General features: G+C 42.9%; 1 protein-coding gene across 1 annotated transcript in view; it reads right to left on the bottom strand.

Moving 5' to 3' along the window:
• Positions 1–3,374: 3,374 nt before the first annotated feature.
• ass1 (argininosuccinate synthase 1) overlaps positions 3,375–27,992 on the bottom strand; it is a 61,250-nt gene continuing 36,632 nt past the window's right edge. Inside the window, exons 12-15 of the mRNA XM_006640739.3 lie at positions 17,287–17,418; positions 10,699–10,855; positions 4,783–4,848; positions 3,375–3,688 (exon numbers count right to left, since the gene is read on the bottom strand). Coding sequence (XP_006640802.2) covers positions 3,640–3,688; positions 4,783–4,848; positions 10,699–10,855; positions 17,287–17,418 — 404 coding nt within the window. The 3' untranslated portion in view covers positions 3,375–3,639. The remainder of the gene's footprint in view (positions 3,689–4,782; positions 4,849–10,698; positions 10,856–17,286; positions 17,419–27,992) is intronic.

The following is a 27,992-nucleotide window of genomic DNA, read 5'->3' as shown; positions in this document are numbered from 1 at the left end:
TAATACAAGAGGCGCATCACTACTGTTGAAGTAGTACAATGTAACCGGACTAATGCATGGGTAGCCTATTGCTGCTTTGGTATACCTAAGCTGCTTTGATTCAGAACACTCTTTGTAGGAATGATATCCCCCCAGCAGCTCAGCCTGGAGCCCACAAAGAAACCCCAATTTTAAATCTAAGACATAGTAAATAATGCTATTTCAGGGAGATATCGCTGTGACAACCACCTAGCCTTCCCCTTTCAAGCATATGATCATCACCACATGAATAAGCACACGTGCTGTTGGTCTGGCAGAGCAGACAGGAAAACTCACCTCTGGGATGGCCAGGGGTGATGGGAAAGGTCCTAAAGTCTTACCGGAAATTGGCTCGCAGAGCCCTGGAGTTGAAGGGCAAGTTACTGAATATGTGAATCTAACACCATACCACCAGTTTGTAGATGTCTTGAACTTATGACCTGTAGAACAGAGCTCAAAATGTAGCCTGGCTCCCTGTCTTTGTGGAGGGAGAAGGTCATACTATTCACCACTCAGTTAGTCAACAGTACAAGCACAGTTTAGAGACCACTTTTGTTACGGTATTTTGCACTAAAGCTTATAAACACCTTGTCTAATTCCTTATACCTAGTATGCCAATGTCAAGGAAGCATTGGAGAGTCAGCCTACTGGTAGGAAGGCTCAGAATGTACTGCTCCTTGGGGTAGCAATCATCAAATGAAAAGAAGCTGGTGAACGTTAGAACATAATATGAAAGCTTTGATACAACGTATTCACCTCTGCATCTTGGAATAACATTGGGGTTGGTTAGAAAAAGCGACATATATCCTTTTACGATCATTTTATAATCCTTTTGCATTAAGAATGCAAGTTTATTTCCCGACTTCACTGCGGTTTGGAAGAACTACAGGGTTCTACATTGATTTCTATCAACAATGGAGGTCGAGTTAATCTTTCAGTTTCTCTTATCTGTACTGAAGCTTTGTCTGTTCAGTGTGTGATGTTCCTGAATCATGTTATGAAAGTGACAATGAGAGGTACGAGGCACTGTAGCCTCTGTGGAGAGCATGGTTGCTTTGCAGCACCAGGGTCCTGGGTTCGACTCTGGAGCTGGGGTTGCTAGCTGCCTGGAATTTGTATGTTCTCCCTGTGCTCATGTAGGTTTGCTCTGGGTGCTCCAGTTTCCTCCACAGTCTAAAGATGGATTACCGGTAGGTTAATTGGCTTTTGCAAAGTGCCTCTGGTGTGATTGTGTGTCTGTGTGTGCCCTTCAATGGACTGGTGTTCTGCCAGAGGCGTATCCTGCCTTTCGCCCAGTGCTTCCCAGGATTCGCTCCGGCTCCCCTGTGATCCTCCTGTCACAATGACTATGAGAGAACAACTTTCCTGGCCTGACTTGCTTGAATGTCCCAGAAAGACAGGTGGAATCAGTGATGGGCACATTTTCTTTTGATTAATGCACAAGATTCATATTGGACTGTAATAAAACAATACTTATCCCATATATATGTTATACTAATTATTTTTTGGAAAATGGACTCCGTTATCTGCGCAATGAGTTCTTTGAATAATAACCAACTCTATGGCTATGGGAACATGTCTATCGGCTGTTAATCCCACTCTTTTTCAGCCCTTGCACAATAGTAACTCTATGCCAACTCCCCCTTTTAAGATATGGTCCTTGAGGTATGACATAATCAAATCAATAGATTTCTTGATAACTTTGAAATCTCTCAGTTGAGGGTTAGTTCCAGCCATAGCGCAGAGTTTGGTTACAATACCAAACAATTTACTTAAGAACGCAGATTCAGGCGCTGTATCCATTTGGGTGGTTTCTGGTGCTGACGTTGCTTTGTCTTCTTCGAGATCAATGGCAATGCATGGACTCAAGGATATGTGAGGAAAGCAGGTTTAGAATTAGGTTTTCATTCAGGCCAGAAAACTGTGGACACACTACTTTACATAGAACATCACAGGGATCTGCAAAAATACCCTCCGTGTTGAAGCTGCTGGTTCAATGGCATCCTTTAAGAACCTCTCAAAGGAATTCTTGGATCATTGAGCTACTAACAACTAAACAAACAAAATGAACTGAATGGCCTCCTCTTTTTGTGACACGACACTGCTTATGTTCTTATGGGCTTAATTGGTCAACTTAAACATTTCCAAGGATAGTTGATAATTGACAAATCTCAGCTGAAATGAGAAGAACAGACCTTTGAGAAATGTAAGCAGTTGTCTGTGCTGGTTACATTCAAGACTAACGGATCCACTCTGTGTTTGTTATCAAAAAGCCTGCTTTATATGCGCCAAGCCTAATCCAAGGCCAGCTAAGCAATATATCACAATGCTAAGGCAAAGAAAAACACTCTTCTTCCATATTGCTGCATGCAAAGGAATCTTTCCTCTTTCAGTGATTTATGTATATTCAGGGTCAGTTTTAGAAACACAGGCATTTGAAATTCTGTTATCCTTATATCTTTACGGAATATAAAACAACAAAAGCACTGCTTATTTCCACTGAATTAAAATCGAATTAAAGAAAAAAAAACAAGAAAAAATGCTCATCTTTTTCTGCGTAAGACTTGTCTGTAGAAGCAACGTGACCTTAGGAGATCTAGAACAGCAGAATCAATAGGAGTGAGAATGAAACATGAACCTCTCATAACTACAAAAGCCTCCTTCAATTATCTTATACTCTGATGTTTATATTACAATGTATCATACATGATGTCAGAAATAAAATATATGATAAGCATATAAAAAACATCATGCAATGCAAGTATGACTTGGGGAAGTGAGGCACAGATTTTGGACATTGATTAAATATTTTTGATTCATTGAGCCATCATGGTTGAACGGGTTACATTTGAGTGACTTTGACTATTCCATAAGTGTTGCATACCCTCATTAGGAAGTGCAGGGTACAGATGATGGGGTGATTTGACCTGCCAATTGTCAAGCCTGGCAAATACTTGAAAAGCCAATCTTAAACCAATATGCCAAGCTTATCAGGTGAAAAATGATCCCCTACCAATGGTATGCTGGAAAACATTTTTTTTTACGAATGCCCCAAACATCTCCCTCACCACTCACTGAAACACAAAGTGGGTCCTGTCAAAATAGGACTTCTGGTGACTTCCAAAAAAAACATCATGCTTTTGGCAAGAGCTGCAGGTACCTGGGACGGTTTCTCTTTTTTTTGTTACATAAATTAAGGCCTCTCCCGGAGAAAAAAAAAATAGTCAAAGGAAAGCCTCCTCTTTCCTGGACTGATGGGTGTTTGTCCTTCAGATTCACTTAAACTTCTCTCGCCACACAATGGGCAGCAAAGCAGGGAGCTTTTTAAGCAAATGTCTCGAACAAAAGGCACAAAATGACATTGCCGAATGTTTTATTCTTCCTTATTCCTGAAAACACTAATTGAACCCCCCCTCCACGTACACACACTCACCACTTTGCACACAACAATTCGATCGCCAAGGACCCCCGAGGATCAATGGTACAGGTTGCGTAAGTAATTTCAATCTTGAATTAGATCGAGCACAATTAGCGGCGGAGCTACAGAATACGAGACAGCGGAAAGGAAAAATGGAACAGGGCAGGCAGCAGTGGCAGATGTTCTGCAATTTCTGTCACTTTTCAGTGCTGGGAGTCGGCCTGGCTCAGTAATCGATGGTATTCTTTCAGCCTGAAAATCAGACGAGAAGAAGAAAAAAAAAAGGAATATAATGACTCCATGAATTAAGGCTGGTTTAGCCGTTTCAAATTCTTCATTTGCACCCTGCATGTTGCGACCTAAGTCTCTGCTAAGATCCGCCCCCCTGGAAGCACCATCCAGTTCTCCAGCGGTGGCACTGTGCCACACTGACAGGGTGTCCTCCCGTTCGACTGGTTCATGCGGAGCCCACAGGACAGCTCTGCCCAGTACAGAATACAGGAGGACCTACATTACCGGAGCACAGGCAGGGCTACCGTATGTCGATTAATGAATAGAAAACTTGCTTTCAGTGTTCAAAAGGAAAAATATCTATTCTTAAAAACAGAGGGCGCTTATAATCGATAGCTCAACATAAGACGTAATTCACATATTTCTTTGTTTTATATTTACTGTTTTGCTCGACTTAAAATGTAAAATTTCTTACCAGTTTAAACAGTGGACAAATTAACTCTAAGTGTTTTTTCCCCCCCGAGACAACCCTGAGATGATATTTTTAAACAGCACCATTTTCCCATGACAGTACAATCTTTTTCACGATGAGACAAACGTAGCCTGAGCGACCAGTGACTCATGTCTGGAGAACTGAATGTGCTTATTCCGAATAAAGAAACAATCCAATCGCCTTTCTATCACTGTGTATCGAGGTTTTAACATTTTAGCAAGTCTTACATCAGCACAAAGGCAACTGAACAGGGTTTGACACAACACTCTGAAGTGAGTCTTTGCAAAACCTTTAAGACGTATTTAAATCCAGGGACAGTTCCTATTCCTCAAAACGTTTTTCTCTGCAGTCAGACATAACTGCGGGTCTCAATGGAAAGCAAGAGGAAAACAGCTCTCCTTAAGCAAACCTATCCTTTTTCTATCATCACCTGCCTCAGCACGTGTAGGATTACCCATGTAATTTACTGTGGGCCTCCACAGGCTCCTGCTTTCAGAAGCTGAATCCTGAAGGAGGGTGAGTGGGGTTGTGGGTTTCTACCCCTGGCTTGTGTCTCTCCCTTGCTGGGAACGCGTGTCTCAGACAGAGAGGCCCGACGAGCTCTGGTCTGGGAGTCACTGACCTCACAGCATTGATCTTGATGAAGCCGGATGCATCGCAGGGATCATAGTCTCCTTGCACATCCATGCTGAGGAGAAAAGAAAACACCGAACAGGCTCATATTAATATTAATTCTGGCAAAAAACAGCTGACAACTGGCCAGTTGGTGGGCCATCCAACATAATGCAAAGGGACCTTTCAATCAGCCACTTGTTATGACCTCTAGGAAACAGCACATTTGCAAAAAACAAGAAAGAAACTGAACCAAAGGTGTTTTCAAATCAGATGCAGACTCTGCTGCAGTCCCTGTGACAATGACACCCCCTTGAAATATTCTTACTTGCACTACTTACAAATTTTTTTTTTACTGTACCTCCGAGCGGCACTTTTATACACTACTCCAAGTTAATTGCGTGATCATTAGCAGCGTTAAACGGGCTTTCGTTTGCTGTTACAGTGCAATAAAATTTGAAGTGCTTATATAACAGCGACAAACACCACCCATGACAAATGAAAGCTTCACATCTCCCGGCCCTTGTGTTGCTTTACATGTTTTATATTTTCCAAGAAAAAAAACCCCGAAAGAAATGAAGCACCAACCCCGTTTGCTACCCAAACTTCCAAGTTATACCAACATTTAAGAGTCAAGGTTGTGCCTTTAATGAACTGGTTTCCACCTGGGAAAAAAGAAATGATGTAGCACATGTCATCATTTTAATATGACAGGGAGAATAGATCTATTAAGGGTTTTAAACGCATTTGTACTTTCCTGCATTTATTACGAAAAGAAAAAAAAAATCAAGCTTTTTAATGTTTTAAACTAAGAACCTTCAACTTAAGCACTCTTTTTTTGGTGTGGAATTTTCCATTGACGTTGTTTGTGACTGTATTTTTTTCCTTTCATGTTAAGTGTGTTGTTCCTCTTTCCACTGAGTGTGGTGCACATTGACCTTGGTAATTCTGGCCTTTTGTATTGGAATAGCATTAACGAAAGTCGGAGCGCTTGCGGTTGGGAGTGCACTGTTTGGTTGAAAGGAGCTCCAGATTGAGGTTTCAGGTGTAAACAGCAAGACAGTCAACACAAGGTTTTCTTTTCTCCGATTGATGTGCATACAATGAACAGAAATTGACAGCTTTTTATCCCTGAACCTTTATTTCCCTATGCACTCCTTCGTGCCTGCCTTTCTCTTCTGCAACAGTAGATCTACAACTTTATCCCTTCAACTTGTGATTGCTATTGAGAAACGGCAATCTCCCTCCTTTCTTTTTTCAAACTCTTACAACTTCTCAAAGCCGATCAAGTTTCCTACTTCTAACAAAAAACCACTAAGTGTCTTGATCTTTGTAAAAACAAAAACCACCTCAAAACTGATCAGCTCGAAGAAACACAAGCAGCAGAAAAGGAAACTGGAATTTTATAACTAAAATCATTTTCTGCAACAATGAAAAAAAGATACTTCCAAGGACATACACTATGTGTAAATGAAAGCCATAAAGACCTTTATTTTTAATAGTTGCTGAACTGTGATGTTCATAGGGTCAAACGTTTATATCTGGATAAATAACAAATAGGGAAGCTGAGCTTAGAGTATGTGCTGCTGAGGTTGTAAAGATTTTGTTGATTGTGCCTAGGTACACCATGCGAGTGTGTTTTTGTCCTATAGACAACAATGTAATTTTTATCAGAATAACCTAAAGGGAGACATTTTCCAATTCTCTAGAATCTTGCAGAGAACTGGGGCATTGCTATAGAAATCTTAAGTCATCTGTAGGTTATTTTCATTAGGGCAGCAATATTAATAACAAAATATTACTGCCAAAGGAGACATGTACAAATACAGTACATCCCAACATCCATGCATACAATACATAATGCATGTGTATATCCAGCTGCTTACGAAGAGAAACTTTTAAAATGGATTTTCAATCCAAGCTTTCTGTAATAAATGGTAGCACAAAACTACACAGGTCCCTCTGGCCATTTCTGAAGAAACCAGAACACATCTTCCGCAAAAACCTCTAACCTGAAAGTCGTGGGCTCACTTTGCTCATTATAAACTGATGCCAGGGAAGCTAGGATTCCTCAAGACGGAGGAACAGCACAGTTATTATAGAAGATGAAAAGGTGAGCTTTCTGTCTTGTCCCGTATACATTTGAGAGCAGCCCAAGTCAGCAATGTTGTCACACGCATTATCAACAGGAGCTTTCACGCAACATACAGCCTCACAGCTGTAGTGTACTGCCTCGGCCCCATTTCAGTTTGCACACCAGAAAATGGTTAAACGTTTATTCTCCTTGAGCACCCAGAGAAGGGGGTCTGGCTCTTAACTGCTAGAAGCCGAGTCCTTTCATGAAAGAGCCGGACTCCCTTTGTCGCTGCGACAAAGGGGAACCGACCGGAAAAAAAAACTGACTCTTCACACAAAGCGTTTTCACCTCCCGAAGCTGAAAGGGGAAGTAAGATGCTCTCTGAGGGGTTAACAGAATCCAGTACGTGTTGAAGAAGGTGCAGACACAACACTTAGGGTAATCTCCACTACATGGGTTTTTAGAAAACCGTTTGAAATTAATTCACGCTAATTATTCTCCTTCGTGCCTCGCATTCTCTTTATATCAGTCCCCCCTTTTCTCGAAACTCTGCTTTTATTTTTGTGCATTACCGGCGCTTTTCTGTCCCCTTCTTCTCCTTTCCCTCCTTCAGTGTGTCTCCTCTCTATAATTACGGTAGTTTCTACCCACTGCGCCAAAGCACTTTTACCCTGTGCTAACTCTCGCCTGCAACTAGGCTGCTAATGTGACGCCGTCACTCAAAGCCTTTAGGGCGCAGTGGCGTAGAAATCAAAAGAAGCCGAAATAAAGACCGAGACGGAGGTGGGGGAGAGAGAAGGAAAAAAGAGAGGGAGAGGTAGCGATATCTGGAAACTCGGCAATCTCTTGTTGCAATCCGTATAAGACCTCTCCCTGCACTTGTCTTCTCCAACTTTTCATTTCCCTTCTAGCGCGCAGCACTAGATGGTGATAGAAAAAACAGGGTTGTTATTAAACACTTTTTCAGTGGATAATAAAAAACACACACACACACACTGAGCCGGCTGAAAAAGCGACACAGATTACTGTGACATTTCCACCTCCTCAGTAAGATCAGTGCTGTGTATTCTGAATATTAACCTTGAGGCGGAAAAAAAAACTTATAGGAACTTAAGGGGCTGGGGGGGTCAGGTAGGCGGGTGAGAAAAAAAATCAACAGCAGGGTAATTTAAACGAATAGGCGTTGCGTTTAGATACTGGAACCAGCCTGGCTGAAATGATAGCTGGAGAGAGATTTGTGCGCTCGATATTTAAGCTGAAAGTAAATCTGTCTTTGCTAAACGGCTCAATACATGATATTCTCTTGTTCTCTCGAATTAAACGACGGGACTGTGCTTTGAATATTACACACAGCTGCATCCTCCGCTACCATCAACCGCTGGGACTGTGCTCAACTGCAGCAGCGCCTAAGTCTAATTAGGCTTCGTCTACGGCTGCTTTATACAGGTAGCTAACAGGGAAATTTAGGAACAAGAGAAAGGTGCTGCAGAGGTTCTCAGTGAATCGGCGTTGTGCTGTACAACTGGAGTCCCGTAGACAGCAAGGTTAAACGGTAGAGACATTTAATCCAGAATGAGAGGCAAAGGATTACAATGATCTTTTAATGATATTTCTATTACACGCTAATGAAAGAATTAAATGTCCTACACAATACGTCATAAGGGCACTCTCTAATATACATTTTCCAAACTTGTATTTCCCTATGAACAGTGGCGCCAGGGAGGAAGCCTGAAACCCACCACTTTCAGAGTCCAGAAAACTCCGAAAATGCTCGATAAATCTGCGCGTTGCGCGTTATCGAGGGAAGATGGTAAAAGAGTCCGCCTTATTACCGACCCTCTCAGGCGCCAGACGTTCAAACAGGAAAAGAAGGGACAGAAACCAGATAAGTCACAGACTGATTGACGTCGGGCTCCCCCTGACAGACCCAGAGAAACCACACATGTTTACAAGCGGCTGCTGAATTAACGCGATACTTTGCTGGCATTGATCTGTGTTGTCAAATCTTCCTCCTTGGGGTTGCTCTCATAATAGTCGCTGCAATGCTTCCAATATTGATCAGAAAAGTCATAATGATTACAGCTGTGCATGGAGCAAACATAAAGAAGTCAAGAGCTTCAGGGAAACTGCCGTGTGTGCTGTCATTGTGCCCTGCACACACTTCACCAGCAGTTGCTGGAGGTCATTCTGCTCTTCTGGTAAATACTTGTCTAACACAGGAAGGCAGGAAGAGGAAGGACAGACATGGCATCACTGCAGAGGATTAATAAGGAGAGCTCATTACGGACAGAAGCAAGACCACTGTACACAAACCTGTGCTGGAGAAAAATATCCTGAATGTAACCTAGATATTTTCCAAGGTGCTCATCCTTCTCGTGTTTGACAACGCACGTTCTTTACTTTTCTGTGTTCAAATTAAACGCGTTAGACACCATGGCCTCTGTGACTCTCTCATGGTATCAGGCACACTCTTTAAGATTGATCGAGGCCTTCTCAGCTGGCAGGAAGAAACGGAGAGGGTGAATGAGATTTGGATACTGTGCCTAAAATCACTTCCCTCCTCGAGAAGCCATTATTTGCCTTTGATTGTAACAGGATTGTTCACAGCACATTATCCACCTCCACTCTGCTGTCCCTAAATTCTACCCTCAGGGTGTCCCAAAGCACAGCCGTGCAAGCGATATCCCGCCGTCAAACAGTCCATTAAACAGTGTGTCCTGGAGGTGAGACAGGCCTTCATCTCTCCAGCTCCCTACTTAACAAGCATGAAACAGCCCCTTACCTGAAACAATCAGGCCCTTTTCTTTTAATTGCGAGTTAGCTTTGAGAAGGAGGAGGGATTGTGTGGCGGAGGGAGGCTTTGCTGTGGCCCCTACACCGCTGGCCCGGGGGCGGGGGGCTGGCAGGGGCATGAATGAGCTCAGTGTTACAGTGCTCAATATCTGCAGAGCCACTTACATCCAGCGGCTGGGAGAATTGGTTTAGGCTAAGGGCCTTCAGTTCCTTCTTTCTGCGGGACTTCCTGTGGTGGAGTAGAGGGGTTTATCGCCACGTGTAGGGCGGACATTGGAATTCTTAACCGCGCTGATCCCTGGGGACACACCCAGCACCACACAACGTAGACAGTGCATTACAAGCATAATAAATAACAACAACAGGTGGAATACATACATACTGTATGTTGCGGACAAGAAATATGTCGAGAAAAAAAGAGCCCGTTAACTGTGAAGCAGTGCTTCCACGCCCTGGTCTTCGGGACTGGGATGGTCAGATTCCACCTTTTAACATCGTTCCATCTGTCTTTACGCATTTTATTTTTTTATATGGACATATTCAGGTCGTACCTTAGTGCCTTATTCAAATTCATTCATCGGCCAGCAACCCATCTCATACCATGGCGTTCAGGCTGCTGGTTCGCACGTTAAACACTTCTCCAGGACGGGGTGAGTAGGAGGCACGGGGGACTGCTGGGAGTTCAGTCCGGCGGCACGTGTCGGGATGGAGTTTTCACCAGTGGGGGCTATTCCGAACTGTCCCTCGGGACTTCAGTGTTGTATCCCCCGCCCATTCATCCATTTTGTGACCGCTGCATCCCATACAGGGCCGCAGGTGCGCTGGAGCCTCTCCCAGCAAGCAACGGGGCAGGACGGGACTGTGGGAGGAAACCCCCTCACGCAAAACCCGGGGAGAACACGCAAACTCCACACAGGCAGCAGCTCAGGATTGGAACCCCACTGCGCCGCCCGTGGTGGTAACACTGTACCGGTACGTCACTGCCCCTGAAAACGACGACTTTTCGCGAGCCATTCTAAGGGCGGGGGTAGAGGACAGCGTTGCGCTCCTTCTCACCTGACCAGCTCCTCGTTGTACAGGGATTTGCGGGACTCCCGGCCCAGAATGTACACCTGTCCCTTGAGGACGGAGACCTGAACCTTCCCCTCCACGTTCTCCTGGGACTTCTGGATACAGTGGCGCACAAACTCGCACTCCGGGCTGTACCAGAACCCTGTGGAGAAAGTAGGGTCAGACAGCTCAGTGACATACGGCGGCCACACATAAGAAACGTGATGCAACCGTTCCTTTCGTGTGACACAATGCATATACAGTAGTAACGCATCAGACGACTTAAACACATTAGATACACGTATCCTTCAACAGCCACAAAAAATACACCAGGGCAGAAAAATGTTGCGACAAGACACGGAAATGTACTGTACTTTTACGCTGGAGCTGAGCTATCACTCTGGAAAAAGAAATACCACGGACACACTAACATAATTAAGGTAGAACAAGGCAATCTGATACTTTAACACGGGGAGAGGGAGCTCATTATACAAGTTACTGCCCAGCCCCCTACCCCCCACCCACTTTGTGACAAAATAAGTAGTTGATCTGACTCACTGGGGAGATTTGAGTTTAAGCTTCAACCCCCCTTTTATCAGCTTAGTGAATCAGGCACATATGCTCAGGGTCTCACATGTGGGTGCCTGTTTCCTGTTGCAGGTACAGCTCTCTCTCCTCTTTCTCCCCTCTGCCCACGTCCCTTTGTAACCCTACCAGCGCAGTCGAGGAGACAGCTGGGGCTGTCAGTGTCTTGCTCATGAAAGAGGGGCTTTCTCTCGGCACATCTGCCCTGCTACCTGACTCCCGCACACCAAGCTGTTTCTCTTTGTACGAAAGCAAGGAGAACGCTCCAGGATAAAAAAAAAAAAAGAAAGAACATGCGAGTTGCTGCATTTTGAAGGCTTTCTAAAGCCAGCTGTTTTTACAGCCTGTCTCTGTCCTCCTCGCAAGACTACTTGCTGATAAAAAAGATTAACAACTAAGATTGCCAGCTTCCCAAAGCATTTGTCTTTTCCCCCACACATCTTTCAAAAAGGAAACACAAAATGCAAATGCTAGCGTTTCAGCTGCCAGTTTGTAATCTTAAACAAACCTCCTGACAGATGTATGCACTGCTTTATAATTCCTGAGAATTGCTTGCTAAAAATGAATTCCTAATAATAATTATTAGGACAAAACAGGTGTAAAACCACCATGCAATCTGCCCCATGAGAAAGCGATCTACTACCAAATTATCCCCTTATTTTGGAATTTTGGAATATGGCTATAAAATCTGATTATACACAATCTGAATTTATGTCATCAAGGACATGTGCATATTTTCCTTTCAGCATGGAATAAACCTTGGGATTTAGCAGCTTTTGGGACACTCAAGACAGGTGTAAAAATGTACTCATAACATCCCCCACACAGAAGACTACAATCTATCTTCATAAGAAACCATGCACAAACGGACGAGTATGCAGGCTGAAGTAAATTTAAGCGGATCTTTCAATGGTTAGGATTTGTGAAATATTATCCCAAATGTTGTCTCAGTACATACAAGACATTCCAGTCCCTACGCCAGATACTAGCTGCTGATGATGGATGTATATGAAACCTACAAAAGAAAACATGAATAGAGGAAGCCAATTCCTTGGTTATGCGCACAAGGTACAAGGTACACAAGACAGAACAGAAACGCACACACAAAGGAAGAGAGAGAAGAGCCAGGATGTTTGTATTGTGATTGCAGAACACGCACAGGCCACCTTCATGAAGCCTGCCTGTATGAGGGAATAACCAGACCACCTCTTCCGTGATTTCATCTGTCTACTGAATGCTAAACTTACTTGTGTAATTGTGGGAGCAAAACCAATTCCGTCCACAAAATCAAAGAAACGTCTTCATATCAGATCTTGAGATCTATGTGGCCAATCCCACCTTTCTTCAAGTGGGTGACAACGTACAGGTAGCATCAGTGGTAAACCAGACAGACAAAACCGCAAAACACAGGCAAGGAAATAAAACGGAACATTTGTCCGAGCCAAGCCACCTGCAGTTCTTTTACACTGTATTTAATACTCAATCTCTTCCCTTTCCATCTGAATTCCCAGCGTATGAAACCATCCTAAAGGTCTGTGGAGGAAGGCTTTCCCTCTAATGTGTCAGTCCAAATAAAAAAATAATTAAAAATGAAAGTAAGGTAAGACTATCCTTACTGATCAAAGGTTTCAATGCAAGCATTACGCGATCAATGTTCAAAATATGCATTATTGAGATTAACCGTGTAGGTCTTGTGGATCGGACGAGATTAGTTGCATGGGGACACGGGTGTATTGCTCTTCCTGGAGAAAATTGGGTGGAAATGTATGGAAATTAAAAATACAGCCTGTCTTCTCTGCACCTGAGAATGTCTTTGTAAAGCAAGAAGCTATCAGATACCTATAGTATAAGCAGAAAAGGATGGATGTATATTCACCATTGAAGAGCACTGTAGCTTTAATCTCTGTTATCCACCCCTCTGTTTTTATTGTTAGAAACCTGTTCTTACCAGAAGCCCTTTGGTCCCATTTAAGTTTAATTGCACCTCATTCCAATCAGACTTTAATAATTGAAATCCTATTAAGAGGATGATGAGCGCTGCAGACACAATGGGATTAAAGCACCTGAGCTGAACCTGTAAGGACAGAAATAGGCTGAGCTCAGCACAACTCCAGATTGGCGGAGCGTATAAACCTGTGTTTTGCTGGCAGTCCTGTCAGAGGTCATGTCCACAAGCAGCTCTGTTCCTAAGCATCATGCTGAGTTTTTGAAACACACTGTATGCTGGATCTCAAATTCACACACAAGCTGAAAATCCTCATGTTTCGTATTTGTCTATTAATTTCAATGGAACAAAACATTTAATAAAGCCAGGACATGCTTGCCTTGAAAAAAAAAAAGAAATTAAACAGCTTCAGGGAATAAATCACATGCCTTACGATTTAACACTTCTATCTATTATCTCTGGATTTAGAGCGAAGCTTTGTATGTTCAGGTAAATTAAGATAGCACACACCAGCATAGTATGCTTCATCAGAATTAGCATAGAACTACTGTATATGAGGATACTGCTTACATGCTTAGCAACATACTCACAATCTTTTCCACCTCACTAGACATTCACTCATCTTTGCTAGCTCCTCATTGCCACAGTTGTGCAGTACCACAAAACTAGAGCAGTCAGCTGCCCATGTACTCTCAATCATACATCACAGTAAGTGTGGTTCGGTTTTCCACTATAAGATAAACAAGAACAATGAGAAACTGCCACACATCCTGAGTTGTCTGATCTCTTACACTTGAAATAAAGATGTGGAAATGAAATAATTGGGATGCCACAGTGACATCAACTGACTGTGACTGATAGCAACCAAATTTATTTTTTTACAACACTGCAGTATCCTCACAATTCAACAGGGTGTCTTATAAAGCATTACATTCTAATGTCATGCAGATCACATATAACCTAAAAAATGACACATCATATTTGAAACTTCACATGTACTGCCGTGAAGGGTGTTTGTGCCATCAAGACATCACAAATGTCTGTGTGCATCTCAGGAAAAAAAGTGAATTTCTGTGAGCTTTTATACAAAGAAAATGTATGAGTAGGTTTGTACGTGAGCACACTTTTAATCAACTAGAGCTTACAGGAAAACAGGTGACATGCTTAGACAGTCCAATGTTTTCTTATCAAAGGCTCTGCAAACATAAAAAGTTCAGTGTTATGCTATTGTTTTTAATTAGAGTGCAGGATTATATCTGCCATTATAAACAAGCAAGTCAGAACGGCAGATGGTACTTTAAGGGATTTTTTTAACATGTCACAGACCAGGCCTGCTCAGAGCACTGCAAACCTGAGGTGTATACGAGCACATTACAAAGATGATGCCACACTTTTTCTTCTTCAGAATAAAAACCATCGACAGATTCTTTTGCTTTGTGACTTTTTACCGTAAGGTTTGAATTGGGATTTCCAGAACTTACGTTTGCGACCCAGTTTTGGGTTTTCTGCTGTAATTTTTTCAAGAAAGGACTTTCACTGCTGGTTTTGCAGTCGCTCTGCAGTTGGCTCAAATCTTATTTGATTCCTGAACAATTACAGAACTTGGGGGAAACTGTCACACAGACAGATACAAGTGGAAATCTGCAACATCAGATCCGACAGACCCTAAGAGGGGTGTTCGTATGCTGTATACTGCGGGCTCCACGACTGCTGGAGGAAAGCAGATTGATCCCTGCAATCTCCAGACAGAGAGGCTGTGCGTCTTTGTCAATCTGGACAGCTGGCCTCAGTCTGCCCACCTGTCGACCTATCTGCGCAGGTAAGGTGGCAGCTTACCCTGGCTCCCAGAGGACTACCTGTGTGGTCAGAGAGGGTGTACCAGCCAGGCTAATGACCCTGAGCAGGTGGGACCCGGCTTTTGTTCTGCTAAACCACAGGAGCACCTAATTGCCAGGTTGCTTGTTAGAAGGCCCTAATAGCCCTTCAAATAGCCATTTGTGGTCCACCCCTAAATAAGGGGATTTCGTCCTGCAGGGTAATTGTTTTAAGAACAAACAGGCATGGAACAGCACATAATGTCCCCCCTTAACACACAAACACAGACAAACTCCCTAAGATGGATAAAATCAGAGTTAGGGGAAGAATAAAAAGCAAAAGTGTTTAAGTAGGAAATGATGCATAAAAACTGCTATGATAAGGTTCTTCCACATGTGTAGTGTATTGTGACAAGTAACAGATGAGCTCTCAGTAGGACAAATCACAGACATCAGCCCCTGACACGTTTCCCCCTTTTGTTTTTCCATGTAGCACGCTGTGGGTTCTGTTCATGAGGCAATTTCTGCCATGGTACTGCACGTTTTCTAGCACTTTTAATTTTAAAAAATGAAAGATTGAAATGCAAATGGCTTAAAAGTCACAAGAAAAAGTTGACGGTGCCCTTAAAAGCAGTAAATCGTTTACTACTTTTAAATCTAAAACTTTACATTTAAATTTCATACTTAAAACGCCAAGGCGTTCAAACTTCGGTGTATCAGCCCGATCGGGTGGCAAATGTAGTTCATAATCTGGCAATTAATGAAGCAAAATGACAGGCTGATATTTATTCACAATCTGTACCTCCAAGACATATCCAGAATATCAATATCTAGATATATAAATATCATAAATGTATTATTTTAAGTAGTTAGTTCAAATGTAAGAGGAACTGAATAACACTGTCCCCCATTTGTACTAATATGCAGACAGTAATAATCCTACAGAATTTACCTGACAACACAGCAAGCAGCACCAACGTTAACAAAGCGTATCCAGTTTAATATGAGAGATATCAATCATCTCTACTGGCACAAATACAAACTATTGGGAATTTTATCTTACTTTTAGCAAGAAAAAATGTATTAACTAGATAAGACGGAGTTTGAAACCAAGTGAACAGAGAAAAAATACCCAAGAGGAAGATTTTCTATAAAGCACTACATGGATGTGAAAGATGAAATGCTTACAAGGCTTATCAGGTGACAGCAATGGGTAGGATAACCATGTACTTTCTGCGGGTTGTAGCAGCGAGGAAAAAAGAGACAGAAATATGTAATACAAAAAGAAGTATAACTCAAAGCCTTGGAAGTCTTAATGATTTGGGGTCATTTTCATTAGGCTTCAAGTCAAGTCTAACTCTAAAAGTCCTAGCTCTTGAGCTCAGTCAGGTATCAAGTTAATTTGTTCAAATGTCAAGTCAAAAAAGACACCAGAGTTAAGAGTTAAAACATCAGCTGATTAAACTGATACCGTTTCAGTATTTTGGTTATACTTTCAATTTTTATCTGGGCTTGCGCCTTGGATAAATGTTGTACTATACCTCATGAGACACAAATGCTAAAACTAAATCAGGTCTACCTAGACATCAAATTCTAATTTAAGCATATGAAAATCACTGTAGCAGCAATTTTGCTCTTAGCTTTATGGCTTTGCTAACCTTAGCCCAAGCTCATCCCAAACCCCAGGAGACAGGTCCAAAGTATTCTCAACAATACCTCAAGCAGGTATTGTTGAGAATTGCTCAAGCAGTTGTGGGGACACCTTATGGCAATTAACACTGTATTTCACAGACGGTGCTCGCTCTTTAAAAGGATTCAGAGAGAATATCTCCATATCAACTCATCATCATCATCAATTTGACCATTCACCTGTCCTTGGGTTTCCTCACAGAAGTCTCTGGCTCCACCATTTTTCTTCAGTTTGGCGGCCAGCTGCGCTCTCGCTCTGAGAGATGAAAACACATTCGCAAGGGTGGGAGGTGTTTTTCGCAATGCATTTCGTTTCGCCGTGGGTGTCACGGGGAAGCAAAACCCATGCAAACGGTATTCGAATGCTGCGCCAGGCCCGTTTTCCAACGGCTGCGGCGAACGTTTTGGAAATCGGCGCGACCGCGAAGCCAACGTCCTGCGAGAGTCGCGCTAGAATTGTCGGAAGGACAGGAAGGGGTCGCTCCGATTCCGCGGCTCGCGCTCCCGAACTCTGGACCGGAGAGCTGGACCCCGGCGAACAGGGGAGGGGAGGAAACTCACCGTTGTAGATCAGCTCGGAGAACTTCACCCCGAGCCCCTGCTTCAGCTTTCTCACTTCCCGGTCCATGGTGAAGGTCTCGATGTCTAGATGCGCGTGGTAGAGAATCGTCCCTCCTGGGGTTTCATAGATACCTAGGACAAGAAAAAAGGAGGGAGGCGTAAGGGGAGAAAAAAAAAAAAGAACCACAACAAAGAAAGGGGGGAAAAAAAAGCAAAGCGCACCAAATTGCCAGCGGTCTCTGACAAAAATGATCCCCTTCAGGGTGACATGGGTCCTGTCCCTCGCCCCCTTTCTCTCTCAGCTTGCCGGTTAAAAGGCAGCTGTCATTATTTTCCCGCTGAGGCTCAGACGAGTCCACTCTGGGGCCTGCGGAGAAAATTTCCAGATTCCCCATCGCTGAGAGGCACTCCGCGAGGCTAAATAACAGGGTTGGGCCGCGCAGCCTCTCAGTTCGGCGGGCCCGCAGGCCTAGCCTTTTCAAAACCCTGCAATTAAGCAACTGCTGAGGAGCGGGGAGGGGGAGGTGAGGATACAAAAAAAAACCAGGAAAAATGAAGTGTGAAAATGAAGCTGTCACTTAGGTGTCTGTATATTCCGAAAAATGGGAAAAAAAAAAAAACTTTCCTCCAGGGTTTTACACGGTGTATTGGCTGATATCCCGCGCAGCACAAAAGGGCATTACAGAAAATTGCGCGGTTGCGATAGACAGTGGACGGTTGTTTTCCTTGCAGGGTGTGTTGCCATCACTGCAGCTTGCCATTTGAAAGCAAAACCGTGGTTTAAGAGGAAGATTTCTGATGCGCCGTGTGCTGGGGATCTGGCTGCTGAGACTCGCAGTTAAGTGGAGGATAGCCCAGCCTAGCTGCTGCAAGGCTCCAAACAAGCAGGCAGACTTCCCCCATCCTTCCCAGTGAAGTCACAGCCCATAATCGTTGAATTCAATTCATTATTGAATTACCAATGAGCTGGTGGTACAAAATCCTATACTCGTATCCTGTATCCTATATCCTGACACCCGAAGAAGGCTCCACAGCCGAAAAGTTGTGTTTCCCTTCGTCTCTTTGCAGCAGGGAATAGACTTTTACTTGTTCCTTTGCAGCCTGCGCATGCTGACGCAGCCCCTTACTTGAACTAAAATCCTATACTTGTCAGACCGGAAGGTGCATTCATTCACCATCCCTGAATCGAGACTGTAAAAGCTCAGGTCTGGAATATGTTTCTCAGCTTAAAAAAGCTCCCAAGGAGCATGGAACACATTCATGAAGCACTTCCAGCTCTTTAGGAAAAAAAAAAAAGAAACATTTTCACAACGGCTTTATATCTGTCCTTGCAAACCACATTGAACTTCAAGGGTAGGGCAGACAGGTGCCAGAGTCGCTCAAGGGCACAGTGATGATGAGGTTTTGAATTAACCTCTTTAGCAACAACTTTATCAAAAGCCTTCTGACAATCTAAATGCAACACAGTATATCACATGCTCTGTGGTAATGTTCAGTAAACTCCAACAAGTGAGCTTCTGAGAAGGTGTTATAATCCTGAGAACCCATGCTATAATTGCCACTTTTAGCACAGAGACCCACATCTCTCCTGTTTCTGTAATGCAAACTCAGCACTAAGGAGGCATTGCTGTAATTTTAGTCCCAGCTAGCATGCTGTTGAAAATGTCCTGTACTGTAAAAGTTCAAGAGGATGGCCCCTTGACTTTTAGTTTTAGTATATGGTGTCACTGATTCTATTCTGATAGAATATGCTATGCTTTCTCCTCCAAATTAAAAACCCACACCAGACATAAGCAAAAGCTCATCCAGGGGCATGCTCAAACCAAAGCGTAACTCATGATATTTTATGATTTTTTTCACACCTTAAAATAACTGCAGCTATGTTGGCAAAGGTATCTGTGCATTTAAGGCCCGTCCATTACAGAAAGAGAGAGATGCAGATTACACAAACGACAATGTTTCTCCACAACCAAAAATTACCCCTGAAAACTATACATTTTAACCCCAAGATGGCTACTGTAGCACTCATCTGTCCTCTGTAAAAGGTTCAATTAAGAAAAGACTTAAGAAAAAAAGCGATTCCATATTTTTTTGCCAGCTAAAGAGCAGGATACAGATTAGGAAGGTAACCCTCTTGTTTTCGGCTTTCATCCTTTATGAAACAGTTTACAGTTGTTAGGCTGGGTTTTGCAATGGACAGAGGGGACCTAAGATGAGGGTCAGTACAGAATTCCTAAAGGCAGATAGGTATCCCCTCACTGATACTCGCGTGGATTTGTATCCAATAAGCTGCCTGCACACGTCTGATACATTTAACCTATTTCTCCTTCGGTTTGCTATTCACCAGGATAGCTTCTCAGGCTAGTAATTCATGGCTCAGTTGAAGAAAAAAAATCAATCCTGTCTAAGCTACCTGCCTTCACTCACAGACTGATTCCTGCTGTCCTGTACCTGCTACTGATAATGCTTTCAGAGGCAGACTTGTATGGATGAAACTTACAAAGATTCACTTAGCCATAACACTGGCCATTACAGTCAGCCATAAACTACCCATCTCCACGGGAACTCTTTCTTCACCACAGCATTAGTCTCAAACTGGCGGTTGTCATTTCAGAGTGATGCGCCAGATATGGGATGTATGGCAGAGAATCAGCAGTTTGTCAGAGCTGGAGAAGTAATTTCACTAACTGAATCACCCCCAATCCTAGAATCTCTGGGCCCTCCATATACAATAACTGTGGCTGCAGTGTCATGGCTTGTCATCCGGTGTATTGTCATTCCATGGCATGGAAACATCACCTCAGTGTGGTCTACACTAGTGAGCTTCAACACATTGAAAACACAGCCTTCTGCTGAAAGCACTGAGAAAACGAACATGGGACAAGTTAAAAACCTTCAAATAATTGATCTTGGGAGCTGGTTCTTGAAAACCACAGACCACACCGCTGTTAATCCCCTGCTTTAGAATACTGCCTCACCAGCCTGTACATACGTGTCCAAACAGAATACAAGGGACAAAACACAGGTGTCTTGCTGGAGATGAAGAGTAATAAACTAGTTATTAATTCACGGGCGAACTGAGAACTGTATTGTTTAAATACATTACGACGACTGCCAGTTCGAATATAGCAATGACTAATTCTCATTAAAAGACTGAGATGAATATTTTTTTTAATCAAGCCAACTCCCGTAACTGTTTTTTTCCCCAATCTGAGGGCCACCTGAATACAAACAGGTTAAAGCGAAGGACAGGGGTGTAGATAAGGACTGTGGCAGAGAAGAAAGCTTTTGTGACAATATGAGTTAATACTGATTGATGTCAGACTGTGTTGCAATTAAATCAGTTTTGCCAGGCATGTTTTAAAAAAAAAACAGGTTGTGTCTAAAAATAAAAGTAAAAAAAAAATGTAGGAGAAGTGTATACTTTACTTTAATTGCTCACTTTAGCCGCTTGACTCATCAGAAGTAGAGCTCTTTATTGCTGCCTGCCTGCCACTCTGCAGGGGCTGTATAATGGAACAGGTAGGAAATGCATTTATTAAATTTGCCTTTATTAGCTGGCGAATTTTAATGGGCTCTTTCATAGCAGGTATTCATGGGAAACAGCATTGCAACAGTGGGGAAAGCATGGCACATAAACCATACCATTATACTCTCTTCACCCACTGAAGGAACTGGGGCACTCACAATTCACCCACCGTACACTGCTCGACTTGTGTGAGGGGACCAAGATTCGAGACAAAAGATTTTCATATCATGCCGCGCACTGGTTTCCCAATGCTGTTCGTATTTTCTGCCCTGTGCGAAGTAGTGCTGTACAAAAAAAAAATGTTATAAATGCACTGGTTAGGCTTTGGGACTGAGACTCCCCCCTAACAAACAAAACGATGATCTTTACCGTGTGTGTTTGAACTTTCTATGAAGGACTTTGCTTGGCGACAAAGGAAAAAAAAAAAACTTACTGACTGTAACACACATTTCAGATTATGATGTACCGGCAGATCTGGGAGAATCAAAGCCATACCATCCGTATACAGTACATGGAAACAAATCTACCTGGCAACTGAGGCACAATCTGTCTCCAATAAAAGGCTGGGATCAGATTTTTTCCCTCTAAAACAGAATTAATAATGCACTACCACCAAAAATGAGAGATTTCTTTTGGCCCATAGGACACCTCAAAAAGGAAACTGGTATTTCTAGGTGTATAAAACAACAGTCCCATACTTCAAACGTAGAGTGCCAAGAGTCGGTCCTTCAGTGCTCAAACTACCCTGAAGTTCTGTCTTCCTGTTCTGTGAAGAAGAAAACTCTCACCTGGCACAGCTGCCTTGACTTTCCACCCTTCCCTTCTTGTTTCCTGCCACACAGTGTCGTGCTGTGTCTTTCTATATCTTCTATATGTCTCATCCCCCGTCAAGGCTGACTTAATCACTCAACCGTTATTGGTTTTGTCCTAGTTAAAAACGTTTGTCTGGCCACGTCTCCTGCTTCAGAGATAATCAGACATTTGCTTAAAGAATGAAGTATATTGATGAGAGAACCCACACCTGGACACCCCCTGTAAGTAACGATACCATCATTTTACAAGTGTCCATAATTGATTCTCTACCACCACCTCCATGTTGGAAGATAATCATGGATTAAGGCTGAATCATGAGTGCGTTTCTGGCCCTTGCCACATTAGAATGGCCCCTCACTGCACTGCACTAGTCCCTGGATTTTGTCCTGCTTTAACAAAGAAGAGGGCAGCAGCAAACTGGAATAATGACGTGACTGAATGCAGATCTCCTGCACTGTAGCCCACTTTCAACAATGCAAATGAGCACTGGTGTAGTGCTTGTGGTTCTAACAAGGCATGGACAACAAGCTGACACAATCATTTCTGTTACAGCGCTGGAGTTGATGAATTGAGGTGTCTCTTGGATATATTCAAGGACAGCCTTCAGTTAAGTGTATTGTTTGGCATCGTCTTAATAAAGCAACAAATAAAGGCAAAGCTGCGAGCTTTTCTTTACAATCCTGCTCTCCAAATGGCTCAAGGGCCTGACTGTTTATCCTGATAATTGTTTTGGAAGGTAAAGCACAAGCCAACACAGAGAACGACTCTCGGTCTCTAAAAAGACAGACAAAAAGCTAAATAAAAGATAAAGTTAAAAAAATATATTGTCAAGCAGATCATTGAACTTCACGAAAATCTGTATTATATTTCCAATGCATTTTAAAAAATAAGATGATATACAATATCTATGAAAGATAATGGTTCACAATTGACAGAGAATTATCTGAGTAAGCTTCACTTTGATCCCTGCAAAAGCACAAGGTTACAAATCCTGTCAAGATGCTAGAACAGCAGGCACTGAAAAGACCTAAAAATGGCTCAAATAAACTAGCAAAGTCCTTTCTTTTTTCCAGCTGCTGTGAGAGCAATGTCAGCAAGTTACAGAATGGTCTGATGCACCATAAAATATCCACAATAATCTCCATTCCGAGCTTCCCATTTGCGAGTTATATTTGCTTTCATTTGCAGGAGATTAGCGAAATATGACATCTGTCGTTAGGATACATATGTTTTCATCAGTCACAGCTGTCCTTTTGGCTCATGGCAGTGTTACAAGGCATAGGAGATTTGAAATTTAATTTTTTGTTAATCAAGAAGGCTAGAAGCAACACAACATCTCAACTTCTGACTGCAGTGATGGATATGGCAATATTTGGTCAATTGACGTCAGAGGTAAGACATATCAAATAAAAGTGGCTGCAACTAATACCAATAGATAGAATTATGGTTCAACCAGTGGATGGACACAAACCCCTTAGAAAGTTTAGTCCCACGGTAAGAAGAAAGGCTAATCTAGATAAACCAGGACTATGCTGTGATCCATAAGTTATGGTTCACTGTTAAAACACTTTAGTAAGTAAAAAGACTTAGTCTGAGGGTATGTATGAGTAGTGTATGAATAATGAAATAAAACATGACTATTTCATTGACCAGCCTCATGTGAAATAATTATTAGACACTGTAAGGTAAATTGTCTGATTCACATTAAATAAGAGAGAGAAAATCCCTTCAAACCTAAGAGCAGCTAGTTTAGCTGAAAACTTCATATCTACATTTATTAATGAAACAGGCCCACACAATCCACATATATCTAGTTTACAAAATTAAGGCGATTAATGCTTACACAGTTCTTGCTTTAAGTAAACCACCGTTACAACAGTTAACTTCCCCTTGTGCTGCACAAGCTATATCTAAATGTCAAATAAAAAGTTATGCCATAGAGGCTAATACGATGGCACGTTTTCAAATGAAGCTTGACACTGCAACATGGTCTTAATGCAAACAGGAAAACGGTGAGCTCTAATGACTGGTCATCGAATCTCATTAAGCTCTGAGGCGCAGCATCTGTGATATCAATGTCACAGTGAATCAGTGGCATTGCCCGGACACCACAGTCACCAGGCATGAGCTACAGCTCGCATTCAGAACAGAGGAGCAATTTTGCTACGCAGAGCAGGAAACCAAGACTCACAGCACTTTCACGAAAGAAGCAGGAACTGCCGGACGTGGAAAAGCACCACCAGCAGCTGTCAGGATAGTTTTCTTTCTCCACGTGAAAACATCAGGACAGTTGAGATATAACCCGTCTTTTCATTATTGCTCTTTGTTGTGTCTTGTTTCCATTCTCCGCGGTGAAAGGCCTGCTTGTCATACTCCGCCACTTCCACTATGCATTTACTTTTTTTTTTTAAATGACAGGTTGAAAAAAAAAGAAGCTAATCTTGCAGGCAATCAAGGGAAAGTGCACTTCACATTTTCCAATTTATACCTGCCACCTTGAACCAAAGCCTGAGAATATCCACTGGGTTAGTTGCCAATCAGTTCCTTGTATCTAGTAGAGAACGTCTTGACAGGAGAACTGTTCTGTCAAAGGCAGTGATGCAGCAAGGCTTACAACTGTGACGTTTATAACTGTAGGCGAGAGGTCAGCCTTCTGTAAATCATTGTGCACTACCAGTATGTGCATTGACTATACGTTACCGGGCATTTTAAAAAATATTAAGAAGGACAAAAAGTTCACAGCAATAGGCTGCACATGTGGCTGGCATGGTAGTTAGTATTGCTACTTTTACAGTTCTGAAATCCTAAGATCAGTTCTGGTCTGCGGCACCTCGTTTGTGGGCTTTCTGTGGGTGCTCCACTAGGTAAACAAGCATCTTTAAAATCGGCCCCCATTGGTGTGCATGCCTTGTGATGGACAGGCATCCCCTCCAGGTGCTGCCCTGCCTTGTGCTCATTGCCTGCTGGGGTTAGGCTCTGGCTCATCGTGCACTGGACTAAGCAGGTTTTGAAAATGGATGAAGGGACATATTCTTTTTTCAAAAACAGTTCCTATCAACACTGTGGTCTATATTTGTAAACATGAACGACCTGAAGCAGTTGATTCAATTAGAAATACATACAAAATGTAAATCAATTACGACACAGTTGGCACAGGGTGTGAATATTATTTACTGCTAATGTGTATATCGCGTATATCCGACCTAAATGTACAGTAATATTTACAGAATATTTCGAGGAGCATGGTACGATGGGGAGTACTGCCACATTCTGGGCTCACTTCCAACTTGGGGTACCCCTCTCTGTGCTCCAGTTTCCTTCCAGCTTCCAAATACACGCGTGTTAGATTAGCGAGTCTCAATTGTTTAATGTGGGCTTAATTTGGGTAGGCGGCATTCAGAGGCAATTAATTATTCAGGAGGCTGCAGTGCAGTCAGTATTGGTTATGGCACTATAGAAACTTGATGCAAATAAGCTAGATGATCCAAGTGGACTTTCTGATGTTCGAACACGTATATGGTGGTATACACTCACGTTTTCAAACACGCAATGCACAAAATAGGTAGACGAATCACAGCATGCTAGGAGAAAGGCTTTAATGAACACAAGAGTGAAGGGAGGGAAAGGAAGTATTTCTGAAGCACAGGGAGAAAGAGATCAGAGAAGAGGGCCTTTGTCTTCCTGGCACGGATGAAAGAAAAACAAGCTGCATACACTCACTCACGGACACACGCTAAACACAAAGCCCCCAGCGAAACCTGCGTGTGCTCCACTACCTCAATTTTCTGCACTTAATTGTCCCTCCTCCTGAGTGAGAAGGGATAATTTGATAACGAGGGGGCGGGCCGGGCTGACAGACAGGAAGGTGTATGTGTGAGAGTGGATGTGTGTACAGTAGCTGCTGTCTGAGCGAGTGCGATATCCATCGGCTCCCTCTCAGGGCTCGTCAGCAGTAACCCGGGGCCGGACCCCACGGCCCAGTCCACTCCTGCCACCGCACGGCTGGGAGAAAGTGCAGAAAACAGTGAAACCTCACTGGAGCACGGATGAATGAGAGAAACCTGTTCCAGAAGTTTCCGATTCACACAAGACACGAGAGATGTTTTAGAGATTCGCAAAGGGGCGAAATAAACAAACGGGGTGCAGTGCCACAATGGGGCCCTGGTCTGAATTCCGGACCTGGGGTGCTGTCTGTGAGGAGCTTGCCTGTTCTCCCCGTGCTCACGTGGGCTTCCTCTGGGTGCCCCCGTTTCCTCTGATAGTCCAAAGACTAAGGTTAATTGGCTTCTGGAAACATCAGCCCTGGTGTGAGTGTGTGCGAGTCTGTGTCTGTGTGTGCCCCATGATGGACTGGCGTGCCATCCTGGGTGTACCCTGCCCTGTGCCCGTTGCTTGCTGGGATAGGCTCTGACTTCCCCATGACTCTGTCCTGGATAAACCAGTTATAAAATGGGTGGATGGAGCCCGTGGCTCTGCCGCCGTTTTCGAGATGTTTGCAAGCCGGCCTCAGGAGAGGTGGTAGTGGTGGGGGACTAGGAGACTAACAGATTACAGAAACTATCTCATTTCCCGAAACAGAAGTACGATACAGTACTTAAGGCATTCAGAATGAAATCCCTCCAAGCAGGCTGGTATCTTTGAAGACTACTTTTTTTTTTACCATCTGTAATGAAGTAGGCTAACCATGGGAGGAAACATCCTTACAAAAACGTTGGATTATCATTCCTTTGGATGCAGGTGACACTTTGCCAGGCATCACAGAGCTGCAGCTCGTTTCGTTTCCTGCGATGCAGTCTCTAGGAGGGACCTAGCAACTTCAGAGGAGCGCTTTCCCTTTTGCGGTCGATTAATCGGACTCCCTCCCGTTCGTGAAATGATTCAGAACGGAGAGGCGGCCCACCCTTACAGTAATTATTAGACCTGGAGCAAGAAAAGCTCTAAAAAAAGGGGTCAGATGAACATCATGTGAAAAGCAGACCACTGGTGCCTCGCCCATTAAAAGCATCTTTCCTGTCTAAGGAAGGGGCAGTGAGGATCTTTGGCAGGATTGCTTCATGGGCTTGGTTTAAATCTAGAGCACAGAATCATCCAATGACCGCATATGATCTGAACTGCATTCTGGGATAGCCCATGTCTAATATGCTACTTTTGCTGACTTAAGACGATAAGAAGAGTTCGGAAACAGAAGTCATTGGGCCCGTCGAGCTTGTTCCTGTTGCTTCTGCCATTGCAGGAATGGGTCCTGGAGGCTCAGGTAGCGGCTGCTTTTCAAGGAACAACTTAGACTTCAACCACGACTTAAAAGCAAACCAGTTTAACTTTGGTTTGATTTCTTAATGAAAATATTTGTCCAGTTAAAATTGTAAGATTCAAAGGGGGATGGAGACTTGGGGAGGTGGAGCTGCACACTGGTGGGGGTGGTGGGGATCCCCATTATCTGTAAAGTGCTTCACGTGGAGTGTCCAGAAAAGCGCTTTGTAAGTGTAAGCCATTAATTAATTATGTTGCTTTCCGCTGGTTTGATTTGAATCTGGGTTGCCTTCCTGGGATTTATGTGCTCGTCAACACGAGTAAGGATGCTGAGCAGTAAAAAAAAAAAGCTTCTTGACATGGAAAAAAAAGTTTTTAAACAAAGTGGCCAAGGCCTCCTACTGCAGGGCTCCATGCGAAAGAGTTCATGACACAACATATTATTCTTTTCACAAACAAAGTGACTTCTGTCAAACATTCAGATTGATTCCAAAAAATCTTCTCCGAATCAAACCTTCTCATGTGTCCCTGACGTTTGTGAGCCATGCACAGCTGAACAATGCCTCTGCCCGATGAAAAACACCTCCATTTAATAAATAATTGAGTTCATTAAAATAACAATTCGTTAAAATTGCTTTTGGTTCGGTTAGCAAGAAATATTCTCTGAAAAGCAACGCGTTTTCTAAAGGCAATTCACGGAGGCTCGACAAACAACACATCGACACACAAAAAAGAGATTTTAATTAACGTTTTTGTTAAAGTGAAGAACAGTTTGTGCTTGCCGTTACCTTGACGCGTTAATGCCTTTTTGTTTATTTAAATATTATTTTTATTAATGACCTATTTTCTTCTTTCTCATGTAGAATATGCAAACTGGGACGGGTATTTAATTTTTCCTTTCATTTCAGCAATGCAAGGTGCATTATTTTAAGGACAAATAAAATGTAAAAAGAAATTTTCTTTGCTTTTAATTGAAATTGGAAGTGCATGTGTGGAGAGAAGCTGTGACTGAACAAAGGCACTGATAATAGGATGTTAATCAACTAGAGATGAAAGGCGAAATCTCGTTAATACCATTGTCATACAGCTCCAAATAGGAAAACAATCAGACAAG

The sequence above is a fragment of the Lepisosteus oculatus genome, chromosome 24 (genome assembly GCF_040954835.1).
Source record: "Lepisosteus oculatus isolate fLepOcu1 chromosome 24, fLepOcu1.hap2, whole genome shotgun sequence".
Lineage (NCBI taxonomy): Eukaryota > Metazoa > Chordata > Actinopteri > Semionotiformes > Lepisosteidae > Lepisosteus > Lepisosteus oculatus.
This window is presented reverse-complemented; position numbering and strand designations above follow the sequence as displayed.